The sequence below is a fragment of the Sinocyclocheilus anshuiensis genome, unplaced genomic scaffold (genome assembly GCF_001515605.1).
Source record: "Sinocyclocheilus anshuiensis isolate Anshui unplaced genomic scaffold, SAMN03320099.WGS_v1.1 scaffold394, whole genome shotgun sequence".
Classification (NCBI taxonomy): Eukaryota; Metazoa; Chordata; class Actinopteri; order Cypriniformes; family Cyprinidae; genus Sinocyclocheilus; species Sinocyclocheilus anshuiensis.
In genome coordinates, this window is record NW_015542343.1 from 502,197 (window position 1) to 527,088 (window position 24,892).

The 24,892-nt window shown below is 33.3% G+C and overlaps 1 protein-coding gene across 1 annotated transcript in view; it reads right to left on the reverse strand.

Moving 5' to 3' along the window:
• Nucleotides 1–24,892, reverse strand: part of LOC107691261 (FERM and PDZ domain-containing protein 4-like) — a 65,549-nt gene that overhangs the window by 35,509 nt on the left and 5,148 nt on the right. The window contains exon 2 of the mRNA XM_016489774.1: nt 7,831–7,950. Coding sequence (XP_016345260.1) covers nt 7,831–7,950 — 120 coding nt within the window. The remainder of the gene's footprint in view (nt 1–7,830; nt 7,951–24,892) is intronic.

A 24,892-nucleotide genomic window follows, 5' to 3' on the forward strand; every position in this document is an offset into this window, starting at 1 on the left:
AGACGCAATGCAACTTGTGGCAATGAAAAAAAAATGCATGTATGCAAAAGTTCAGAAACATTTTAATGATTGCACTGAAAATGCAAAGTGTCATGCAAAATTCATTTCAGATCTAAATTCTACAATACATAATCAATAAGAAATATATAGATGAAATTTAAACTAATTAAAAGAATAATCCACTGCTGCAAATGACCAAAACTTAACTGAATGGAAAGTGAAGTTATAATTTATCATTGTTCATTTACTATAGTTTTGCTGATCATAATCATTTTGTTATAAAATAAAATGATTGTGATCAGCAAAACTACAATAGCCGATAAAAAAAATAGCTGCACGAGGACAAGCTTTAATGCCAAATGTCAAACAGACTGAATAAAAACAGGCTGAAATAGTATTTTCTTCAACACATACTGGCATAATTTTTATTTATGACTTGAAAAACAATTGTTTTGGTGTTTCTTGGCCCAAAAAAAAAAAAAGCTGCAATGAGGACCAGATTCAATGGCAAATGTCAAATATCAGACTAAGGACACTAAGAAATCACACACTTACAAGCAAAACTCTTTTTAACATAAACAGTAGGGATGCACGATATATCGGCCACCATATCGGTATCGGCCGATAAATGCTCATTTTTTCTGTTATCGGTATCGGCCCGATAAGAAACCAAAATGTTCATATCGGTGCATCCCTAATAAACAGCAATGTATCTTCTGGCATTGAAAAAACAAAAAAACAGTGCTTAAATGCAAAATACTAAATATTTTGAAGATTGCACTGAAAATGAAAATCTTTCAAGCCCTTAACTGAAAATACAATGTAAAACTTAAGCCAAAATATGTAAAAAAAAAAAAAAAAATCAAATGGAAATCTATAAACAAACAATAACCAAAAGAACAATCCATAACTGCAACTGACGCAACTGACACTGAGATTTAAAGCATTAAAATTAATTATGATCAGCAAAACAATAATATAAATATCAGTCTAAGGAGACTAACAAATCAGATTGAATAGTGCAAAACCCTCAGCTGCATGTCACAGAAATCCTGCTGTGATTTGTGTCCACGTGACTCAGACGGCGGTCACACGAATCCTCAGCTCACCCACACTCTGTCTGTCAGCACAGACTGCAGATCACTCGGCTTCGATTCACACACGCACAAACACAGCTTCAGCCACTCTTCATCACTCACTCGTCTCGTCTCGTCCAAGCCTCTGAAAGCCCCGAGCACAAACACTTGCCCTGAACAGCAGATTTTTTCATTTTCTTTATTTTGTAGATGTTGCTTCTATTTTAAGACTAAGAGCCGGCGAGCAGAGAGCGATTTGACCAATCGCAGCCCAACTGAGAGAACGAAAACATGATGCTTTGAACACCAACACAACATCATATCAGCAGTGGAAAACTGGGCTTTCTTGAAGGATGGTCCACTTTATTCAGACTAAAACCACTCGAATGGTCAACTTATCGTAATTACAAACATTTGCAGTAAAGTGGTGCTCCTCAAAAAAATCCCAAACATGTTCAAATGGAAATCTATAAACAAACAATAACCAAAAGAACAATCCATAACTGCAACTGACTAAAACTGAACTGAGATTTAAAGCATTAAAATTAATTATGATCAGCAAAACAATAATATAAATATCAGTCTAAGGAGACTAACAAATCAGATTGAATAGTGCAAAACCCTCAGCTGCATGTCACAGAAATCCTGCTGTGATTTGTGTCCACGTGACTCAGACGGCGGTCACACGAATCCTCAGCTCACCCACACTCTGTCTGTCAGCACAGACTGCAGATCACTCGGCTTCGATTCACACACGCACAAACACAGCTTCAGCCACTCTTCATCACTCACTCGTCTCGTCTCGTCCAAGCCTCTGAAAGCCCCGAGCACAAACACTTGCCCTGAACAGCAGATTTTTTCATTTTCTTTATTTTGTAGATGTTGCTTCTATTTTAAGACTAAGAGCCGGCGAGCAGAGAGCGATTTGACCAATCGCAGCCCAACTGAGAGAACGAAAACATGATGCTTTGAACACCAACACAACATCATATCAGCAGTGGAAAACTGGGCTTTCTTGAAGGATGGTCCACTTTATTCAGACTAAAACCACTCGAATGGTCAACTTATCGTAATTACAAACATTTGCAGTAAAGTGGTGCTCCTCAAAAAAATCCCAAACATGTACGATCATCTATATCACACAGACCAAATGCAATCAAAACTCTGTTTATTCCCATTTTGAAATCAAATTGTTTTCATGCTGTCCCTCAAAAAATTAAGATAGAAATAAAAAAATAAAAACACAGACACATATATACATACACATATATACTGTACACATACATACATACATACACACATACATACATATATATGTGAATGTAAAGCAACCTTTTTTTCTTCAAGTTTAACTTGATAACTAAAACTTAAATACAAATTTAAGTTTTAGTTATCAATTTAAACTTAAAGAAAAAAAAAGGTTGCTTTGGATTTGAATTTTTATTTTATTTCAGTTAATTTTATTTTTTTTATTTGAGAACGTTTCCAAAGCAACATTTCTCATTTTCACTTAGTTTTACTTGATAACCAAAACTAAAATAAACATGAATAAAAAATATTTACATGTTAAAAAAGGACAAAAACACAAAAAAATTACTAAAACGCTAACCAAAATGAAAATGTAAAAATAAAAACCAGTTGAAAAATAAACATTTTAATAGTATCTACACGATTAGCTTGTAGGCTTATTAGGATTATTTAACATATTCCTTTTTACATAATAAAAATATTTATTTTTATACTGCAGCCCTGAAAAGTACACTTAAACTATGCTTAAAATGTCTAAAAGACTGCATTAAATAAAATATCAAAAACAATTTTAGCATCTATAACCTAGTGAAAATTAGTGAATTATTTCATGCTAAGTATACTACAAAAACATTTACATATGTACTTAAAAATACCCTGCAATTGTACTTTTAGTATACTAAACTGGTATATTTAAAGTCTGCTAAATTGGAACAACTAATTTTGCGCTTAATGCACTTTAATTGTGCGGAAGTAGTATTGAAGTCCAACTAAAGATATATTTAAGTATATATGATTGTGCTAAAGTGGAACTATTGCAAGTATACTTAAGGTACACGCAGGTTCTCAGTATTCTGATTTTTTTGCACGCTCAGATTCCAGATTTTCAAATAGTTGTATCTCGGCCAAATATTGTCCTATCCTAACAAACCATACATCAATGGAAAGCTTATTTATTCAGCTTTCAGATGATGTATAAATCTCAATTTCGAGAAATTGACCTTTATGACTGGTTTTGTGCTCCAGGGTCACATATTTTATTTGCTATGTGTTTCCCATCAGCCCCTCTTAAAGCTAAAACGTCAGATGAATAAAAATCTTTAAAAGAAAATACAATGCCTCTATAATATCGTCAACATTCAAAGAGGTCACCAGCAGGTGGCACAACGAAAGAGAAAACAAAATAACACTTACTATAGGGCAAGTCATATACTGTACTTTCCTACAAATAAAAAAAGTATTTTTGATACAGCGTGTACTAAAAGTACACTTAAACCATACTTAATTTCTGAAAACAAAAAAAATAAGAATAGATGATAATATCATATAATATATGAAATAAAAGCAAGCGTACTTTATTTTAAAGGATGCACACTTTAAGCAAAACATTTAATAAATTAAGTTTAATTGGCTTGAGATGATAAAACAACAGATCCAAAATGAAGACAGAGTGTTGCGATTTGAACTTGATTAGATATTTTGTATGTAATGCAGTGACATTTTGAAGTGAGACTTAAGTATCCCAATACTTTTGCAGCCAATGTATAATATTTTTGTATGCACACAATTAAAATGTTAAACAGCATTGCATTAGTTGTCAATTGTAAATAACACAACACTAGTATTCATTTGCACCTGGCATTACATACACAATGAATCTCTTTATCAACCGTTGAGCAACTAAACTGTCAGATTCAGCCATGCTAGAGCCCTTAATAGTGCGCCACCCTAAGACATTCACCGCACCCATTCAACATTTCCTGGAAGCATCACATACCGCAGTAAGCAAACACAAATCTGGCACATATCCGATAAATATTTAAAAAACGGTAACTTCTTTTATGGTTCGAGTCAACATCAAGAAAAGACTTCCATACGGACGTTAAAGCATAAATTATTACACACCCGAGTATGAAGCTGCATCTCAGCCAAGGAAGCAGACAGACCCGACGGGAAGCTCCTGCTCACAATATCCCGCATCCGATGTGCATGTGCCCAACGCTTCGATTCTTACATAAGTGGCCCCGGCCGTGGACCCTCATGTGTGACAAACCCCACCCTCTGTTGACGAGGCGGCTAATTAGAAATCATCAAAATAAGCTGCTTTCACAGCATGAATGGCAACATGAGGACCAGAGGAACATTTAATGCATACTGGGTGTTCATAGGATGCAGCCTTGTGTCGAAATGATCATATAGATCATATAATAATAGTACAGTATAGATGTAGATATTATAGATAATGACTAACCTCAGGATGCTCCAGTCACTCTAATAAGCAAACAAAACATTTAAATTGGATAAAAGATTGCTTTTTTGACTTCCATAATAAACAAATCTCAACATGAAAATGAAAGCATTGCCTGTATGTAATATATAGATAAAAAAAAACAGAAAATAAATAAATACATAAACAAACAAACAACAGTGTTCTTATTAGGCCTGGGCGATAAAACGGTATCGATATTTATCGACGGTACACCTTCTTCGATAACGATATAAAACATGTTCGATATAGTGCTCGATATAGGCCCGTCCTATGAGTGACGCAGACAGTACACACAAACACGAACACATGCTGAAATGAGTGCTGTGCCTGCCTGTGATGAGGAGATTGTGAATAAAGAATGAATATTAGTCGAATTTAAAATAAACATTTGAATGTTAGGTGTGCGTCAGGGAGCGTCATCAGTGGCGAGATGCGGTGATAATGATGTAAGTGACGTTGCATTTTAATGTTTTGTTAGTCTAGCCCACGAGACGCGCCGCTGCTGCGTTATTCATTCAAAATATTAGAGAAATATAGAAGCTCAATGCGGAGAAGATCTTGATTAGGTGAAAACCAAAACCAAGCCATTCACACAGATGCATATTCAGCGCATTTTTTAGACGGACAAATATGACTGCTGCACTCGCGTCTCACACAAGCGATGTAGCCATGCAAAGTTAAAACAGTTTAAACTTTTAGAAAACTTTTAGAAAGTCGCAAATTTGTGGATGTTTATTCCTTTTCACTGCGTCTCTTATGTTTTTAAATGCTGTCTGTGTGAATGGCGCTTCAGCACTTTGGATTAATTTAGACGTAATGCAGGTTTTTTTATAGACATTTATTTCCTTGCGTTGACAATTTAAATGTGCTGCATTGTTTTGCTCATTGCGCTCTCCTGTGGCCACGGGAGACAAGACAAAAGGTTCCATAAGACGTATTTAATCTGCATATACACATAAGAAAGGAGATATTTGTTTACATTTTATTTTTTGTTTGACTGTTAAAACAAAAAAAAAATGTTGTCTCAATAAATTGGGTAAATTAAAAGCACAGTGGCTTTGTTTTAAAAAAAGGTTATAAAAATGTCAATAATTAATAAATTGAGTTAATTTAAAAATACAGTGGTTAAATTAAAAAAAAATTTCTATTGCTCTTTGTTTTACAAAAGGTTATAAAAATGTCAATAATTATCGATACCAAACGATATAAAACATTATATCATGATAAATTTTTTAGCTATATCACCCAGCCCTAGTTCTTATTAACTAAAACAATTTACAACAACTAAAAATCGTTTCCAGAAAAATGAAATAAAATGAAACAAATATTAGATGAAAAACATAAATGAAAACTATAAATACTGCATTGGCAAGTAACTGAGATGAATAAGTACTAAAATTAAAACCGAAATTAATAAATGAAAGCTATCAAAATCAAAAACTAATAACAATGGCAAAGGCACATAATAAAAATTACTAAAACTTAAACTAAAATAAAATAAAAACTGAAAATATAAAAATAAAAGCAAATGAAAAATATCAATATATATGTTAACAGTATGTAAATAATACTAAAACACCACACGCACTTTACAATAAGGTCATATTTGTTTACATTAGTTAATCCATTCGCTAACAACAACTAACAACGAGAAATATATTACAGAAAAATTGGTAACATTTTAAAAATAAATGAGTAAATTAGTAAATGAAATGTTGAAGTTAAAATGTACTAAGATTACTAAATATTGTAGTAGTAGTTAATTGTTAGTTGACTTAGTCCATCTTTACAAGTGAAGCCCTTATCATGAAGTAGTACCCAAAATTATACATAACAACAACACTCGTATTATTAATAATACTAATAAAATTGTTATTAATACAATTAATAAAATAAACCAATACACTAAATTTAAACTTATTTAAAATTATAATGATGACTAAATGTGAAAAGTTCGCACTATATACTAAATGAGGAGTATCAACCCTCCACTACTGACCAATAAATAATTTAATAATTAAATAATTAATACAATAATTTAAACATTAAAATAAAGAAACTTTTTAAAAGTTTAAAAAACAATTTATGAAAAAACTGCTTTCAGAAACTATTTATGAGATAAATATTAGGACTGAGAAAATTAATCGATGCATCGCAAATCGAGAAATAATTCAGCATCGCTTCTGAGATTTTCCGAATGCGTCACGATTCTTTCTCGAGTCAATTCTGAGCTTAGTTTTGAACAGCAGATGGCGCTGCATGCTTTAGAAACAGAAAACATTCATACAATTCGAAAAGGTTAAAGCGAATTACAAGGGTGTTCACATTGGGCTGTGTTTACATTAATCTTGCGTCATAAAAGCATTTTGAGCAGCGGTGGAATTACATGACTCAGCCAATTGCACAAGCGCTCTTTAGCACTCTTCTTCATGAGCATTTGAGTGTGCGGATAAAAACGAGATTAGAGCGCCATCTGCTGTTAAAATCTAAGCTCAGAATCCATTCCAGAGAGAATCGCGATGCATTCGGAAGATCTCAGAATCGATCCATGAAACGAATCTGCATCGATTTATCATCGCAGCCCTAATAAATAAATAAATAAATAAATATACAGCATGCATTTTTTTAAAAAAGGAGGGAGGTGGGTGTAAGGGCGGTACTGGCACAGTGGTTAACCAAAAAAATAAAAAATGGCCCTTGATGCCCAAAATGTTGCAGACCCCTGATCTAGTGGATGTAAACACAGACCAGCAAGATCAATACTAAGTGCACTAGATAGAATATTAGAATGCACCCCCTAACATAGTACTTTTAGAGGCAGATGTAATGCATCTATATTCCTATAGACAGAAAAAGCCAAAGTGTGTCCTTGTCACTCCAACCGAAGCAGCTGTGGACTCACATGTTGCTCTTAGCCTCCTCACATCTCATTTATCTCACGTCAGTACAGTGGAAAGAAAAAAAAGCAACATTAGTATCTTTTACCGGTTCGTCACTTCAGAAGGCTGACGCACGTTTCTGCATGCAAATGTGCTGCGTGAAGCTTCGCTCGAGTCTTAAGCAGATCAAAGCCGCTGTTGCTCTCGAACTCGCGCGGAGTCACCGTGTGCAGTGCGGCGAGGAGGACGGAATCAGTATTCGGGACGCGCGGACAGAGGGAACGTGACAGGTTACGCCAGGAAGCGTCGACAGTCAAACATCTGCATCGGGAGGGAGGCTGAATGCAAACACACTCACTTGATGTAGCAGTCGCGGGTCTCTCTAGAGGACGAAATCTCCCAGCCATTGGAGGGTCCCTGTGTGGACGGCCAACTCCCAACAGCCTGCGGCGGACAGCAGGAGGACTTGATCCTCTGACTGCAAGACAAACACAAGACCACAGGGGTCAGGAGAAGACGACAGAGACAGTGTGAGGAGGAGAAACCGTGTTTAGACTGCTTCATATAACACAGTCCATCTCAAAGCAGCTTCACAGTAATAAACAGGAAAATAATAGTGAGAATGTGGCAAAATTCATCCATCATCAAATAAAATTCACAATAGTTGTCATTATTCAATGCTGATTCCATTCAGTTCAGTAACTGTCAATGTTGCAAAATTCAATCAATTTGACAAATTCAATGCAGTTTTAAAGTAGCTCTACTATATTGTCATTTGGCTCAATTCAGTTCAAAAGTTGATTCGATTCAGTTAAATAAATGTCAAAGTTGCAAAATTCAATTACTGAACACATTCTCAACAACGTCATGATTCAACTCTCTATTCAACGTTTTATTAAATTATAGTCAGTGTCAGTTGCAAAGCTCATCAATAATGAGACAAATTCAATTTCAGCTGAAAAGCAGCTCTACAGAAGGCAATAATTCATCTTAAAGGGTTAGTTCACCCCAAAATGAAAATTATGTCATTAATTACTCATGTCGTACCAAACCCATAAGACCTTTGTTCAATGCCGGAAGACGTCACTTGGGGAAGAAGAATTGCTGAATAAAGTTATTATTTTTGTTCTCTTTGCACAAAAAAGTGTTGTCGTTGCTTCGCAAAATTGAAGTTGAGCCACTGATATCACATGGACTGTTTTACCGTTGTCCTTACTACGTTTCTGGACCTGGGAACAATTCAGTTGTGTTGCAGTCTACGGAGGATCAGAGAGCTCTCGGATTCAATCAAAAATATCTTAATTCGTGTTCCGAAGATGAACAAAGGTCTTATGGGTTTGGAATTACAAGAGGGTGAGTAATGACAGAATTTTCATATTGGGGTGGATTAACCTTTTAATTCAGTTCAACATTGATTCAATTCAAAAGTGTTGATGTTGCAAAATGTAATCAATTGTGAAACAAATTCACAAGTGTCATAATCAAGCTCAAATAAGTTCAAAAGTTGATTCGATTCAGTTCAATAACAGTGTCAATGTTGCAAAATTCAATTATGAAAAATTCAATTCAGTTTTAAAGCAGCTCTACAGAAAATGTCATTATTCATCTTAATTCAGTTCAAAAGTTGATTCAATTCAGTTCAATAACGGTGTTAATGTTGCAAAAAATAATTAATTATTAAATAAATACATACTAGCATCATTCCGCTTAATAAAACTCAAACAATGATTCAGTTCAGATCAAAAAAATAGTGTCAATGTTGTAAAAAATTAATCAATTATGAAATGAATTTACCATATTGCCATTCAACTCAATTCAGTTCAGTGTTGATTCAATTCAGTTGAATAACTGTCAATGTTGCAAAATTCAATCAATTATGAAACGAATTCCCAATATTGTCATTACTCCATTCAGTTCAATATTGATTCAATTCAGTTCAATAACAGTGTTAATGTTACAAAGTTAATCAATTATGAAATAAATTCAATTCCATTTTAGAGCAGCTCTACTAAAGACAATAGTGCCAGTATTCAGCTTAATTCAGTTCAAAAGTTGATTCGATCCTGTTCAATAATAGTGTCAATGTTGCAAGATTCATCAATTATAAAACAAATATGATTCAGATTCAAAACAGCTATGCAGAAGATAACAGTCCCATTATTCAGCTTAATTCAGTTCAATAAAAGTGTAGATGTTGCAAAATTCATCAATCACGAAACTAATTCACAATATTTTCATTATTCAGCTCAGTTCAGTTCAATGTTAATTCAATTCAGTTCAAAAATAGTGTTAATGTTCCAAAGTTCAATTATGAAATGAATTCAATTTCAGGTCTACAGAAGACAGCAGTCAGTTGTACTGTAAAATAAAATTGTTTACCATGCAGCCCTACTTCCCACTATATTGAATATTGCTGAATCCATTTACTTTTTAATACTGAATGCAAAAAATAATAGCACATATATGGAGTTTTTAGCCATAGACTGTGGGCTTTTTTCTCCTCTCTAAAGCTGCAGAATATCAACCTCTAACAGCCTGGACTTCATTTGTGACAGTGATTTAATTACATTTATTATGTAATGCAATCACCCAAGCCTCAAGATTGTCATGCTTCAGTCTAGTACGCTAAGAGCCGTGAAATTTATCTAATGCTGAACTCCCGGCAGATTCCTTAGAAAGCCTGATATCCAGTGGGGCGTTTGATCAAAGCCGTGTCAGACTGAGCTTCACATCATATAACAGATCACCGAATGCACACATGACTCACTGTATCAGTGTGGAGCTCAAGGGCAACATTTACACTAACGTGCAGCAAAGATAGCTACAGAATCCAAACACCCACCTGACGTCAAACAGAAATACTGAGGATCCATTGAAGCAAAACTGCTCCTTAGAATGATTAAAGACTTTAAAGGCATGATTTAAGCCTTTAAAATTCAATTTAAAATTATATATATAATTTTTATTCATTATTATTGGTACAATTTTAGCTTTATATTTTTTACTACTTATTATTAATGTAATGTATTCATGTAATTATTGATGCAATTGATGTAATTTTTATGAATCAATGTTGATACATTATATATAGTAACTTATGAAATAAATAAATAAAACAAACACTGATTATCATCAAAAAGCTGAACAATATCAACTATACTTTTTCAGCAAGGTTTTAAACAATTTTAGTTTTATATTTTTTACTAAATGTAATGCGATGTAATTTTTGATTAATGCAACTTAATCAATATTGATACATTTTTAATTTTAAATATTTGATTACGTATTAATTCTCTCTCGCTCACACACAGACACACACACACACACTTTATTATACATAAAATAAAATATAGTAAAATAAAAATACTCTGCATATCATCAAAAAGCTGAAAAATATCAGCCATTTTTTCCTCAGTTATATCACCTGGACCTACTCCTGAAAGGAAATAAATTTTAATAAATGTTTTTTTTATTGATTTTATATAATGATAACAGACAAGACAGCAGGATGCAGACAGGAATATGATCTTAAATGAGCTGCAGTCTGTCAGAGAAACCTAGTAACGGAATTACAGTAATAAAATTCAAATGCTTAAAATGCCATCAAAGACGTCTTCCTCAACTGATGCGCACATTCAAGGGGAAAAACTTTCGGCCGTCTGAACCTCCTCATAGGATGAATGACAAAATGCACTTTTAGAAGCATTTCTGACTCGTAATGAGGTTCTTTGCATTTATTATTTAAACGCACCTCCTGTAAGGAGCAACTGCACCATGATTATGTGCATTAGTCATGCAAGAAAGAACTGAAAACTCACAAACTGATTCATAAGAAATGAACATTCAACCTACCGTTTTCTCAATATAGTCCTATGCAGCAAAGTGTGTAATTTATTTATTGTCATTATTCCATACAAAAATAAAAATGTACAAATAGATTATACATAAAAATGTATATTTGAAATATGTTAATGTATTTTAATATTTAAAATATAAAAATGTTAAATGTATTTAAAAATCAAAACAACATTAAAATTATATAAAAATACATTATTAATAAATTAATACAATACATTGGATAAAATATCTTCTATATATAAATAAATAAATAAATATATACACAATTAAACAACACTTCAATATACAACTATAATGAGGTAAAACAAATAAACAAGCGTTAAAGGCTTGGGTTTATGTATATTGGAGATGTTTTAATGTAAATCCTACAGGTGCAGATTCTGTATCTCACAGTCTGACCTGAACACCAGCAAGTCCCTGTGTGTGAAGCCTATTTTTAGGACCATTAAAATCTTTCCACTGTGACTTTATTCTCAAGACAATTAAACATATTTTCACACCAAAATCTCCTTACAAACTGGTGTGACATGTCTTGAGATGCTAATTTAAAAAAAAAGCTACTGTATGACTTCAGAAGACTTGGAAAATCATGCATGGGTTGACGCTATGATATTTTCCTTTGTATGGAAAATACATTCTGCTATTCTTTTCTTTGCAGGAAAAAAACAGGTTTGGAATGACATGAGGTTGAGTAAATGGAGAATAATTGCTGATTTCCAAAAAAAAAGGCCTAGTATTACCTGATTTGATGATGCGGCGTTAAAAAAAAAAAAAGACCAAAATTCTGACTTTGAAATCAGGATTATGCATGAAATAATATCATGTCTGAAAACAGGCTGAGAATTGATTAAATAGTTAATAATATAAAGAGGAATCATGTGGTTTGTGTGTTTTTCTGCAGATTAAGGGAAAATACAAAACATCTTCACCTTATTATGCATTATCAAATGCAAAAATGCAACAAAATGCATCAAATTTTGCAAAAGTGTGATGTGAAAGAGCAAAACAGACACTATGTTTGAAATCAGCAGCACAAAATTAGTAAGAAACGAGTATTGCATGATGCAGGGTGATGGTATGTTTCCATTTTTAGGTGCACTATCCCTTTAAATGTTTAGAAACCACTTTTAAACATGCACTTTATGCAATACTTTGCGTCCATGCAAACACTTTGTAGACGTGATTAAGCAGAAAGAAGCATGTGCTGCATACAGCACAGACATTAAAACGGATGAAAAGTTTTTAAAGGGGTCATATGATGCGATTTCACATTTTCCTTTCTCTTTGGAGTGTTACAAGCTCTTGGTACATAAAGAAGATCTGTAAAGTTGCAAAGACTAAAGTCTCAAAACCAAAGAGATATTCTTTATAAAAGTTAAGAGTCAACCACGCCTACCTAAAACGGCTCGTTCTAACACGCCCCACATACTACGTCACTATGTGGGAAGATTTGCATAACACCTCCCAAATGTTCACGCAAAGAAAGAAGGCGTAACTTTTAGTCTCACTGTAATGTTCTTTTTAGCAGCATCATATGACCCCTTTAATGAGCAACAGATACTGAGGTAAAGTCATCAGTTTCATCTTTAGAAAGCAAACAAAACAAATAACTCACAACGTCAAACGCCGGGTCTTCAGAACAGAATGACAGACGATCAAAACACTCATCCATTTTCTCCAGCAGCAGCTTCATTTACTCGGGTTTTCTCGCCGATGTCTCGTCTTTAAGTCTGTTTCATGATGGGTAACCGAACCGGACGGAGAAACACAAGCCACTCAGAGAGCCATCAATAAATGATCACCACGCCGTCGCACACTAGTGAGGGAACATCAGCTGCACAATTCATGAAGAGCACTAAGCAGAGCAAGTGTTCAAAAACCATGGATTATTCATGTTTCAAGGTGGACGTATGTTACAGCTTACTGTATACAAGTATGAAACTTGTGATTCTTCTGAGGTGAAGACTGCATTGTGATTAAAAATAATACTGAAGTAGTGATTATCCTCGGCCTACACTGATTATATCAAGCTAGATAGATGTGCATAGCTATCAGTGGCGGGACTGCTTTGCGTTTGCATTGTAAAAAGTGACAAAAAAGCAACGTGAAAACATTTAAAAGAGTAAAAGAGGAACATTTTAGGACAAAATGTGATGGACATTTCAAACACATCTATTATTAAACTAAAATTATTAAACTAAAATTATTCAAATAAGTAAACATAACAAATAAATACAATTATAATTACATATGATTTTATATAAATTATAATTATTATAATAATTCAAATTGAAATTTTATTTCGGCAAGTTGCCAAGGAATCATTTCTCATTTTCACTTTGTTTAACTTGGCGTACAAAGATAACTAAAACTAAAATAAAAATAGAAACTATATAGGCATATTGTTAAAAAAATAAAACCTAAATCAAAAACAAAAATTGGAACTAAAATTAAGATTAAATCGGGAAACAAAAATCATTCAAATCATTAATAAAAACAAGTAACACCGATCTGAACTAGTTGAGGGTTTTTTTTTTTTTGTCTTATTCATTTGTTAGCAATAATCTGATATTTGACTTTGTGTCCATCATGTCTGAGATAAAAAGAGATTTCTTTGAATGGATTATCTAAAATTATAATGTAATTAAATACATGAAGCAGCATCCTTAAAAACTATTATTTAATCATTTTCGGTAAATGAAAAAAAAAAGCTGAAATAAAATAACAATGACTACATCAACCTTAACTTAAAAAGAAAATTCGAAATTTTGCCCTTGCAACTATCAAAAATAAGTTTAAAAATCTAAAATGACTAAATATGTAATAAAAATTAATTAAAGATAAATAGAAATATTGACAAAAGCACATACAATTACTAAAACAAACTAAAATGAAAACTGGAAATTAAAAAAATAAAAGCTAATTCAAAATATTAACAAATGCTATAATACTAGTATATAATTAATACCAACACTGATGTAAAATATGTGGTGATGTGGTTACTATGGTAAATAATTTCCTTCAACTGATGACCTTATGAATTTTATCATACAGATATATTTCACAACAGGGCTCACAATATGGCCAAAAACATTATCACGATAATTTTTTTCATATCAGTCGATATTGATAATTATCACGATACATGTCAAATTTTTATTTTTTTTAAGGTTTAAAGGCAGATTTTTCTCCATATTTAAAGTTGTAAAAACCAGATAGTTACTTGTGGTTTTAAACTACTCTTTATGGCCAGAACATGACAAACACTTCATGAATTCTTTACACTTTTCCAGTCATTCTTCCTTAACGAAATAAATTTGCGAAAATTTGATTTCTTAGTTTCTGCATGTTCTAATGAGTGATATTGTTTCAAATTAAGAAACAGGTTTGTGTTGCCTGTGTTGCATGAAAACCAGTATTCTAAATAGGCTACAGTTAGTATAAATGCACACACGCTATAGCTTAATCACAGAAAATACTGTAATTATATTCTATTACTCCTTTAATACATTGAATGCATGTCTACATTAATAATATAATAAAATTCTATACGAATTCCAATGTTTCTGACATAATACCATGGTGCTTTTAGCGTTATTACGGTAAATGATGGTCGATTTGTAGATTGAAAAGCCTTCACACAGTGTTTCTCCTGTTTGTCAGCGCTGTTTCATCAGCCTTTAAACTCGTTTAAATCAGCAATTAATTTGTGTTGTTCGCTGAATTCAAGTGCTTCACACTGGATCTCACAGCGCTGTTTAGTGTTTGCGTAAACACATCTGCTCTGGTGAGCTCGCGCTGCACTGCTGTTCTTCTTCTTCTTTCGTTTATTGGCGGATCGCACCAGTTCTTGCGTTGCGCTGCTGTTTTGTCGAGCGGATAAACGGTCCGTGTGTCACGGTTCAAATAAGTCACGCTGTTTTGTTCCGCTTTTGGTGCATAATCATTATATCGAACATTTATCAAACTCTTCATACCGTTTTATCGAGAACAATTATATCGCGATAATTATCGTTATCGATTTATCGTCCAGCCCTATTTCACAATCCTTCTAGTTTAACAGCAGAGTGAAAGTTGCTGAAATGACTGATGTACCATAATATGTAAATGAAGCTGGTAAAGCGGGATCTGTTGCCATGGCAGCACAAGCGTCTGTCTGTCTGAGAGGAGAACTACAATCAAACGAATATCTAGTAATTAGTAGCCTGACGTCTCTCCTGCAGCAGTCAGTGTGAATCCCAGAGAAACTGTCCAGTGAACAACAGGGATTCACTCTCTGACCGACAGGATCCTCCCAAATCAAACCAAAGCTTAACTAGCTGCTCATCATTTCAAGATCAACAGCAAAACTAGTCAAACTACTAAAACTACTAACAAAAGTAGCTTTAACAAGGCAACATCTTCATAAATATCTGATAATAAGATAAGACTATTTCTCTTCACAATCACAAGTATTTATCTGGCACAAAAACACTGTAGTTCTCAGTTAAACAAGCTGTTCATTAAATGCAATTTTAAAAAAAAACTAATTAATATAACCAAACTTAAAATACAGAAGCATACATCAGCATTTAAGTATATTTAATAGTGCATTTAGATATTTAATTGCACTACACAAAATAATATGTAAAATTAAGTATTGTTTAACTCTCTGAATCATTTTGAAAGAATCAATTAAATGAACCGATTCATTAAACTGAATCAAATATCAAAACTACAAAATTATTTTTATTTTTTTCTGCTCACCAAGGCTGCATTTATTTGATAAAAAAAATACAGTAATGAGGTGAAATAAAATTATTTTATTCATCAAGGACACATTAAATTGATCAAAAGTCAGAGTAGACATGCATAATGTTACAAAAGATTTCTATCTCAAATAAATGCTGTTCTTTTGAACTTTCTATTCATCTGTGAATCCTGAAAAAATAAAATGCATCATGGTTTCAACAAAAAAATCAATCAGCTCAGCAAATCAGCATATTAGAACGATTTCTGAAGGATCATGTGACGCTGAAGACTGGAGTAATGATGCTGAAAATTCAGATTTGGTCACAGAAATAAATTACAGTTTAACAGATATTCACACTGTAAAATAGTATTGCAATTTAAAATATCTGTTTTCTATTTTCACAGTATTTTGGAGCAAATAAATGCAGCCTTGCTGAGCAGAAGAGACTTATTTCAAAAACATTTTTGTTCCCATTACTTTAGCTAAAACGCACATCAAAATTCCCTCAAACATACGCCGTGTTTGTTTACAGACAGATATTGATTTTTCAGCAGACGGAGATAACGACTAGAGGCTGGTGTGGTTGATATAATGCCAATATATACTCTTACATAATACAATAGCATACACTGACAAGATTTTCTATTACCACAATATTTACACACAAAAAAAGCCTTGAAAACTCTCCTCCTTTACACTTAAGCCATTATTACACAGTCAACTGTAAAACAGTTTCCTCCTGGACAATAACGCCATTATACAAGCATAAATGTTTAATATCTTGGCCTGTGTCTGGCTGTAATTACTTTATCTTTTTGTTTGGCCGCTGAAGAGCCACACAGAAGTAGGATTCCAGCACATGAACCTGATCGCTCATGTATGCGCAGCATCAATAACTCAGTCCAGCGCAGGAACTCATGTTCCTCCACACACACACACACACACATTCACACTCACACTCACACTCACACACTCACACACTCACACACTCACACACACACACACACACACACACACACACACACACACACGTATGATTTATAAGCTTGTTTCCTCATGGGGACCTCAAAAATGTCCCCACAAGGTCAAAATTTACTAGTATTACTATCCTTGTGGGGACATTTGGTCCCCATAACGTGATAAATACCAGGTACACACTCACACACACACACTCTCACACACACACTTTCACACACACACCTCCTCCTATTAAACTAGGATATGCGTGTAAGTTGTGTAGAGCACTTTCCTTTTCATTTTAATATAATTAGCACAGACTGAACGGACCCACACTCTAAAGAAAAAAATCTGTAAAAATAGGGCACAATATACTGTATAAATTGAAGGATTTTTTCCGTATTTATTTTTTTACAGGTGTTTTACCAGTATTTTGAATTTCACACTTCATTGCATTGTGTTTTAGAGTTAACAGAAATATCCGTAAAATTAATGGTTGTGTGCAATGAGCTGCCAGTACTTTTTCTGTTATTTTACGGATTTATTTTTTACAGTGCAGAAAATGCAGGCAGAATCACGGAACCCAGTCGCAAAAATGGAATTTACTGAGAAATGTCACAGAATTCTGCAAAATTTGGGTAAATAAATTAAAAGTAGGGCTTCAGATTGTGATATGGACTAGTGTTAGTGAATATTAAACTGCAAAAGACTGCTATTGAAATATGAAGTCTGAACACATGAAATTAATCTCCAGAGCTGCTCTCAGAGTCAGCCCACTAGATTATTATATTATTAAAAAAATATATATATCATACAATACACACATATGATCTTTACTACACCCTGCCAAAATAAAAGTTTGGGTTTACTTGAAGAAATTATGACAAATGTATTACTATTGTACAGTAGAATGTACTTCTCAAAGTAATAATATTACAATTATTAAAGATTTATTTAAAGAATGACAATTTTTCTCCCTGTTTTAATCTTAACAGCAAACCTCTGCCATGCAGCAAAAAAAAAACTTACATTTTCATTTGATTTGATTTTAAAATATTAATTAATTTGTTAATGGTTAATATGACGATAATCAAGTTCAAGTCAAGTCAAGTTGAGCTTTATTGTCATTCTGCTGCATGTGGGGACATACAGTGGAACGAAATGTCGTGCCTCACAGGACCACGGTGTTACATAAATACAGGCATACAACAATGAAGTAAAACAGTAAAAACCTATACAGTAAAGCAGTAAAAACCTATACACAACTAACCTACTCACAGTCTCTCAATACACGGCCAGGTATTTCGTCAGGACCCGCAGCCTTGCGTGAGTTAATCCTAGATAGGGCCTTCCTAACGTCAGCTGGGGACAGACAGAGCGCCTGGTCGTTGGGAGGTATGGGCAGTTTTTGTGCAGGTGTGTCATTCTGCATTTCAAACCGTGAATAAAAGTGGTTGAGTGTATCCACGTACACACACAAGCCACCCCCGCGAGTCTTACCAGACAGTGCTGTATCTCTGTCCGCTCGGTAGCAGCTGAGTCCGTGCAGCTGAATAGCGCAGTCCAGGATATTGTCGTTTAGCCATGTTTCAGTGAAGACAAACACACAACAATCCCTTGTCTCATGCTGTGTAGACCGACTGAGTTGAATTAAGTCCAGTTTATTTTCCAGAGAGCGAACGTTTGAGAGCATGAGTGATGGAATCGCTGGTCTAGTGGGGTTAGCCCTTAGCCTAGCTCGTGTGCCTCCACGCTTGCCGCGCTTCTGTCCCCTCTCACATCGCCGGCGTCGCCGTGTTGTGCGGGTAGCATCAGCAGGCGAGGCCGCGGTCCCGGGGTTCGGCTTCAGCAGCAGACAGAGGCCTCGTAGCTTCTCAGTAGTCACCGGCGAAAGCTGTTGTTTGTACTCACTGCCGATTTCCAGAAGGCTCTGTCGATCATAGATGTGTTTCCGAGTGTTTATCTGTTGATTTTGCGATAAGATGAGACTGTTTGAAGACGAGGAAACGAGACTAACAGACATAAAAACACCGTTTTTGGGACCCGGAGTAGCCGCTGCGTCCGACCGTGCCGCCATCTTGGATATGAGATGAAAAATAATACATTTGTATTAAATCAAATCTAGAAAAATTAAAACAGACAACAGCTTTTTTTAATAATAAAAATATTTTAGGAGCTTATTATATAAACTATAAGCTTATTATATAAATTATAATTTGTTTAATTACAAAAATGAAAACTGAAAATACATAATTTGGGGAAAATAAAACTTCTCAGGTCCCTAAAAATTTTATTTTTGTTAAACTTAATAAATTGCTGTTAAATTCTATAAGCTTAGTGATTTCCATCAATTAGACAATTAGAATCATGAGAAGAATTAAAAAAAAAAATTAGAGGAAAAATTAAAGAGACAACACAGAATTTCCAAAAACGTAACATATTTTATAGAGCTGTATTATTGTTACTTTTAATAAATTGTTAACATTTTATGAATTAAATTGATGAGACATGCTTAAAATGGAAAACATGGAATTTGAGGAAAAAATAAAATGATCTAACGGTAGAAAGCATTGTCAGCCGGTGGATAACATTTATACTGTGGATTACAGCACATTTTTTAAATGAGACAAGAATAAAACTATAGTCTTCTCAAAAAACAGCCTCCCAAACTGGCACTTACAGTACAGACAGATTTGTTCAATATAATGACAGCGATTTAGCTGTCGCGCCGCTCGAGACCCGATATCAGCAAAACCAGCACTAGCTAGTAACTCATTTAGCAAAGCAGAGGCAGATTATAAAGCAGCATGCAGGGGAGATGATGTAACTGACAGACAGATGGAAAAAATCACAGCTCCATCTCAGACAGAGATGGTCAGGATCCATGAGAGCGGATGGTCGGCTAGGGAAATGACTCAGTCCTGCTACTGCAAATGGGTTGTTGTCAGGTAACATGCAGCTCCGCTTCAAGAACACTTCACAGTCGCGTCTGGAGACTAGTGTACTTCACTTAAGTGCTAATGATACCCAACCATCAGGGACGACCACATCACTGAAACACGGATGAAAATAGCTTCAACTTAAAAATAAATGATAAGAAAAATTCATGCATACAATCAAAATATACTGTAAACAATAACACCATAAACACACACAGTCCTGCACTGCTGAATACAGTTTAATTTTTTTTTTTTTTAAGTTTGAAAAAACATTTAATGGTAGAAAATTAATAGCTCTTGGCTTATAATTATTTATAATCCATGCAAAACTTTCCATGTTGCATGGAAAGATTGAAAAAGCTCCTATATATTGGTTGTGGTCCAAATCCTATAGGGCAACCTACATAGGCAGCTACCTTCTAAGGGAGCATCTTAATTAAAATACAGCCTCATTTGTGAGTGTTTAGAACACTACATTGGCAGGAATTGAAACGCAAAGCACTTTTTCAGACTTGATGACTCAAGTGATTTTAATAGTTTACCATCAATATTTCACTAAAATAATATGATCCTCCAGACAAATGCATGTTTCTAAAATGCACAATCCAGTGCTAAAATGAAATTTACTGTGTAACGTGGAATGTCATGAAATCTAAAAAAAAAAAAAAAAAATAAGCTTATCAACTTAAAATATATACTAGTGTCTGTGAGTATTAAAGGGCGAAAAGACTGCCATTTAAATCTGAAGTATATTTGCACTTTTTATATCAATTTCTTTAATGATACGATTATGTTTCTACTCCAGTTTGTTGTTGTAAATATAAACATTTAAATAGTAACTGTAATAAAATCTTGTTTTCATGACAGATGTTTGTTTTTTTTAAATAATATTCAATATATTATATATGTCTCTTTTGTGTCTGTTTGAATGAATGTTAATTTAATTAACCACTGGTTTTAATAATAAATTTATATTCAATAAAAACACAGAATGCAGAAAAATTACAACAGAATTCCTGAAAAAATTTATAAGTGTGTCAAAGGTGCCATATTTGTATTTTTGTATAGATATTAATAAATTGACACTTAATTATTTGATTATCAATCATTTTTATTATTAAAATTTTATTAAACCATTAAAACAAAATACAGAAAAATTACAACAGAATTTCTGGTTGGGGGTGACATTTCATCGGGCACTATTTTTGTATAAATTTGAAATTGTAAAAAATTTGTATGAATTTAAGACATCCTTTTTGAATACTCAAATTTAATAAAACCATTAAAACAGTGTCCAGAAAAATATAAATGAGTGGGCGGAAATTAAATTTTTTTATAGGACACTACATGAACATAAAGTAATATTTTCTATTTTTATTCCTTCCATAAACAATTTTGATCCATATTTTTAATATAAAATGAATTTGATTTATAATCAACATTTTTGATCCATCCATCAGCTTTTGTATTTCCCTGTGCTTGTCACAATGCATTCTGGGACTGTCTTTTCCATAAAGCACACGTGTAACGCTGCCTTTTTTTTGGCTAAAATGAGGTATAATTATGCTGCCTACTATTTGGAACCGACTTCATGTCTGGAACAACTCCATGATGCCTTAAAATGCTGCCTACGTAGGCAGCACACTACGTTTGGAACAGTGCAACTAACACTTTCTAAAGTGATCAATTTAAGACTTTAAATAAAGCCTCGTGTTACATAATATCTGCATTTCAATCTTCAACAACAATGTTGAAAGGCATCTTGGAAGCACTGCAGATAGCGGCGCGGTGGAAGCGACTGTGCTACTGATTACAGTGCAGTGATTACAGTGATATTTTGAAAAAAAACATTTTTTTTTTAGTTCATACAATGACAGTCAGTGGGGCTCAATGTTGTTTGAACTCCTAATATTTTGTACCGAAACTGAAAATAAACAGAAACTGTTTTTTTATAACAATCAATTATTTACTCAAATTTATTTAATGATCAACACTGAGTTGTATATAAACATTTGAATTTCACATAAGGCAGTTTTTACATCAACTTTTTAATGATACAATTATGTTTCTACTCCAATTTCTTCTTGAAAATATAAGCATTTAAACAGTGACTATAATAAAAACATGTTCCCTTTCAGTCGGTCACTCCCGACGTCACGTCGGATGACATGACAGATTTATTCAAACATACATTAAATAATGAACAAAAATTTACTAGCAATTTCGGAGTAAAAACTGTACATCAAATTAAGTGTAAAAATATGATATTGTTTAAAATATCTATACTAAAAAAACAGCTCTGTTGCTTGAAATAAATTAACAGTAACTGAAATAAAATATACAAAAACTTAAACTTATTTCAACTAGCTGCCAAGGAAACATTTCTCATTTTCATTTAGATTAACTTGACATAGTAAAATAACTAAAACTGAACTGAAATAAAAAACTATGCATTTAAGAAAAATGATCAATTCTTTCAAAAACTATTTTAGTATTTCAGTTAAAAAAATATAACATTGTTCTAAATATCTACTATTGTTTTCCACAGAAGAAAGTCAGAACAACATGCAGGGGAGTAAATTATGTGACAAACTTTTATTTTGTGGTCAACTATCAATTTCAAACGTTGAAATTGTTACTGTGGAAACATTCATTACAGAATCTATGAGTTGTTTTGAAGTGCATGACAATAATTCACCTCTATATACTTGCATAAAACATGCAAAAAAAAAAAAAAAAAGGAATATTGCATGAAACATTTGAGGAAAATATTGAAATACAGCATAAAGCATCTGCAGAGAATACTGAAATATTGCATAAATCATTTGTAAAAAAAAAATCAATTTTTTTGCACTTTTTATGCAATATTCCATATTGCATTAAACATTTGAGGACAATATTGAAACACAACATAAAACATCTGCAAAAACATTTGCACATAAAGCACCTTTTCCATACCATGTGTTCAAGACAACAAAATCTTTACTTGTGTGAAAAAATTAAATATCGCATAAAAAAGGGCATTTAAAAAAAAGAGTGAATAAAGTAACATTTCCATCCCACGTTTTCAAAAGAATAAAATCTTCACTTCATGAGAAACTGCTGCAAGTATCAGTAATTTTCACTGTAAATGTGTTTCCATCATGTTTATGCATGTTTTCTTACCATTCTGCCTCAATTGAGCGCATGCGGTACATATTTTAATGTGCATTTTGCAAAGATTGTATGCGTATCTTGACATTTCCAACCAGCATTTTTTATGCAATAACCCAAAATTCACATAAAATTATGTGGACGGAAACATAGCTATTGCTGTTTTCTGAAATATGTCAAAAAAGCTAATTATAACGCAGCACAACCTGCGATGTTTTAGCTAATCATTTGCATCTGTTTTTGTGCACTTGCACTGTTTCTGGCCTTACTGCTTTGTCCTGAAGTCATTGTGGTACGAAATATTTCAAATCTGAACACTTACAGCAAAACTTATTGTCTGCTTGAGCTCATAAATATTCTGCACATGCATCACTCACTGCCTGGCACATCCTGCTCCTTCTGGTGTGAGCAATGAACGTGAAGAAACCTTCAGAACAGCTCACATGGAAAAAACAACAGGCAGCAGCAGCAAACCTTGCACCTCATCATAACTGAACGCCTGACAAGAGTGCATTAAAATCACAGCCAAACTGACCAAAACCTGCACACTGGTTAAGACTTTAACATGTTTCTTACATTTCAGCAGATGTTGCACAGCATTTGTGTGGGAGAAACCCACCAAGAACGTGTTTAGGTCACATTTAACATTGAAATCAAAGGAAAAAGTTGCATAGTTTTAAGTTGCGTGATGAAAATAAAGCCTATTTTAAGACCATTAAGATTTTTTTGCACTACTTTTAATGACACTTAAGCACATTTTCTTCTCGTTTTTTTTCCCCCATGCATTTGGCCATTTCCCCTTCTTTTTTTTTTGTAATTCTCATTCTAGGTGTTGATTCTCTTTCCAAAATCTGGTCCTAAAAATTTGCTTCAAAAAAATTTTTTTTTTTTAAAGTAAAAATCTTACTTTTTTTCCCTCCTTTTCATTTTATTGTAATATGTGACTTGGGACAGCGCTGATCTGTTACAGCAGTTAATGCACAAATACAAAAGAAAGGTGATGCAACTGGTAATTTTCATACAAATTTTCAACAAATCTCAGAGGGAGAACAAAGCATTTGCACTGATAAATGTGATTATAATTGTAGTCATAATGGTAATTGTTAAAGGCCAGAGGAAAATAAAGCCGTTTGGATCCCATCTGCTGTGAGTTTGGAGATCATCTCAGCAGCAGCACTTCCTACAGCTCTCCAAACAACAAGAGCTTCACGTCAGTTTTACACACAAGACTGTCAGTAACAGGCCGTTTCTATGGTTAAACAATAGTTCACCCAAAAACTAAAATACTCATCATTACCAAAAAACTACGCTGAAAAATATCAGTTGGTGACTTTTTTTTAAGATTAAGACAAGATGATATGACCAACATGCAATATCTTCGAAAAAAGATGAGACAAAAATGCTGTTTAAAACTCAAATGTATTTTCTCTAGCTATATTTTCAGCAACAAAAAAAAAACTTCCACAAGTTTTCATGCTTGGGTTGCCAGATATCAAGAGTTGAAATGCCCCTATCAGAGCTTTTTTCTTAAAAGGACACATTTATGCCCAGTGTTTCATTTTATCTCCTGAAGTGTTGGAATTGATTTTAGGAATTTCACTGTTTTAGATTTCGAAAGAAGCTTTTGCGTTTTATCAGTCAGGATTATTATAGTCAACTAAAACGGAAACTAAAATTTAAACCATAAAAGAAACCAAAACATTTTATTCAAACAAAAATAAAAAAAAGTATTTATGTTAACTAAAAAAAAAAAAAAAAAATTATATATATATATATATATT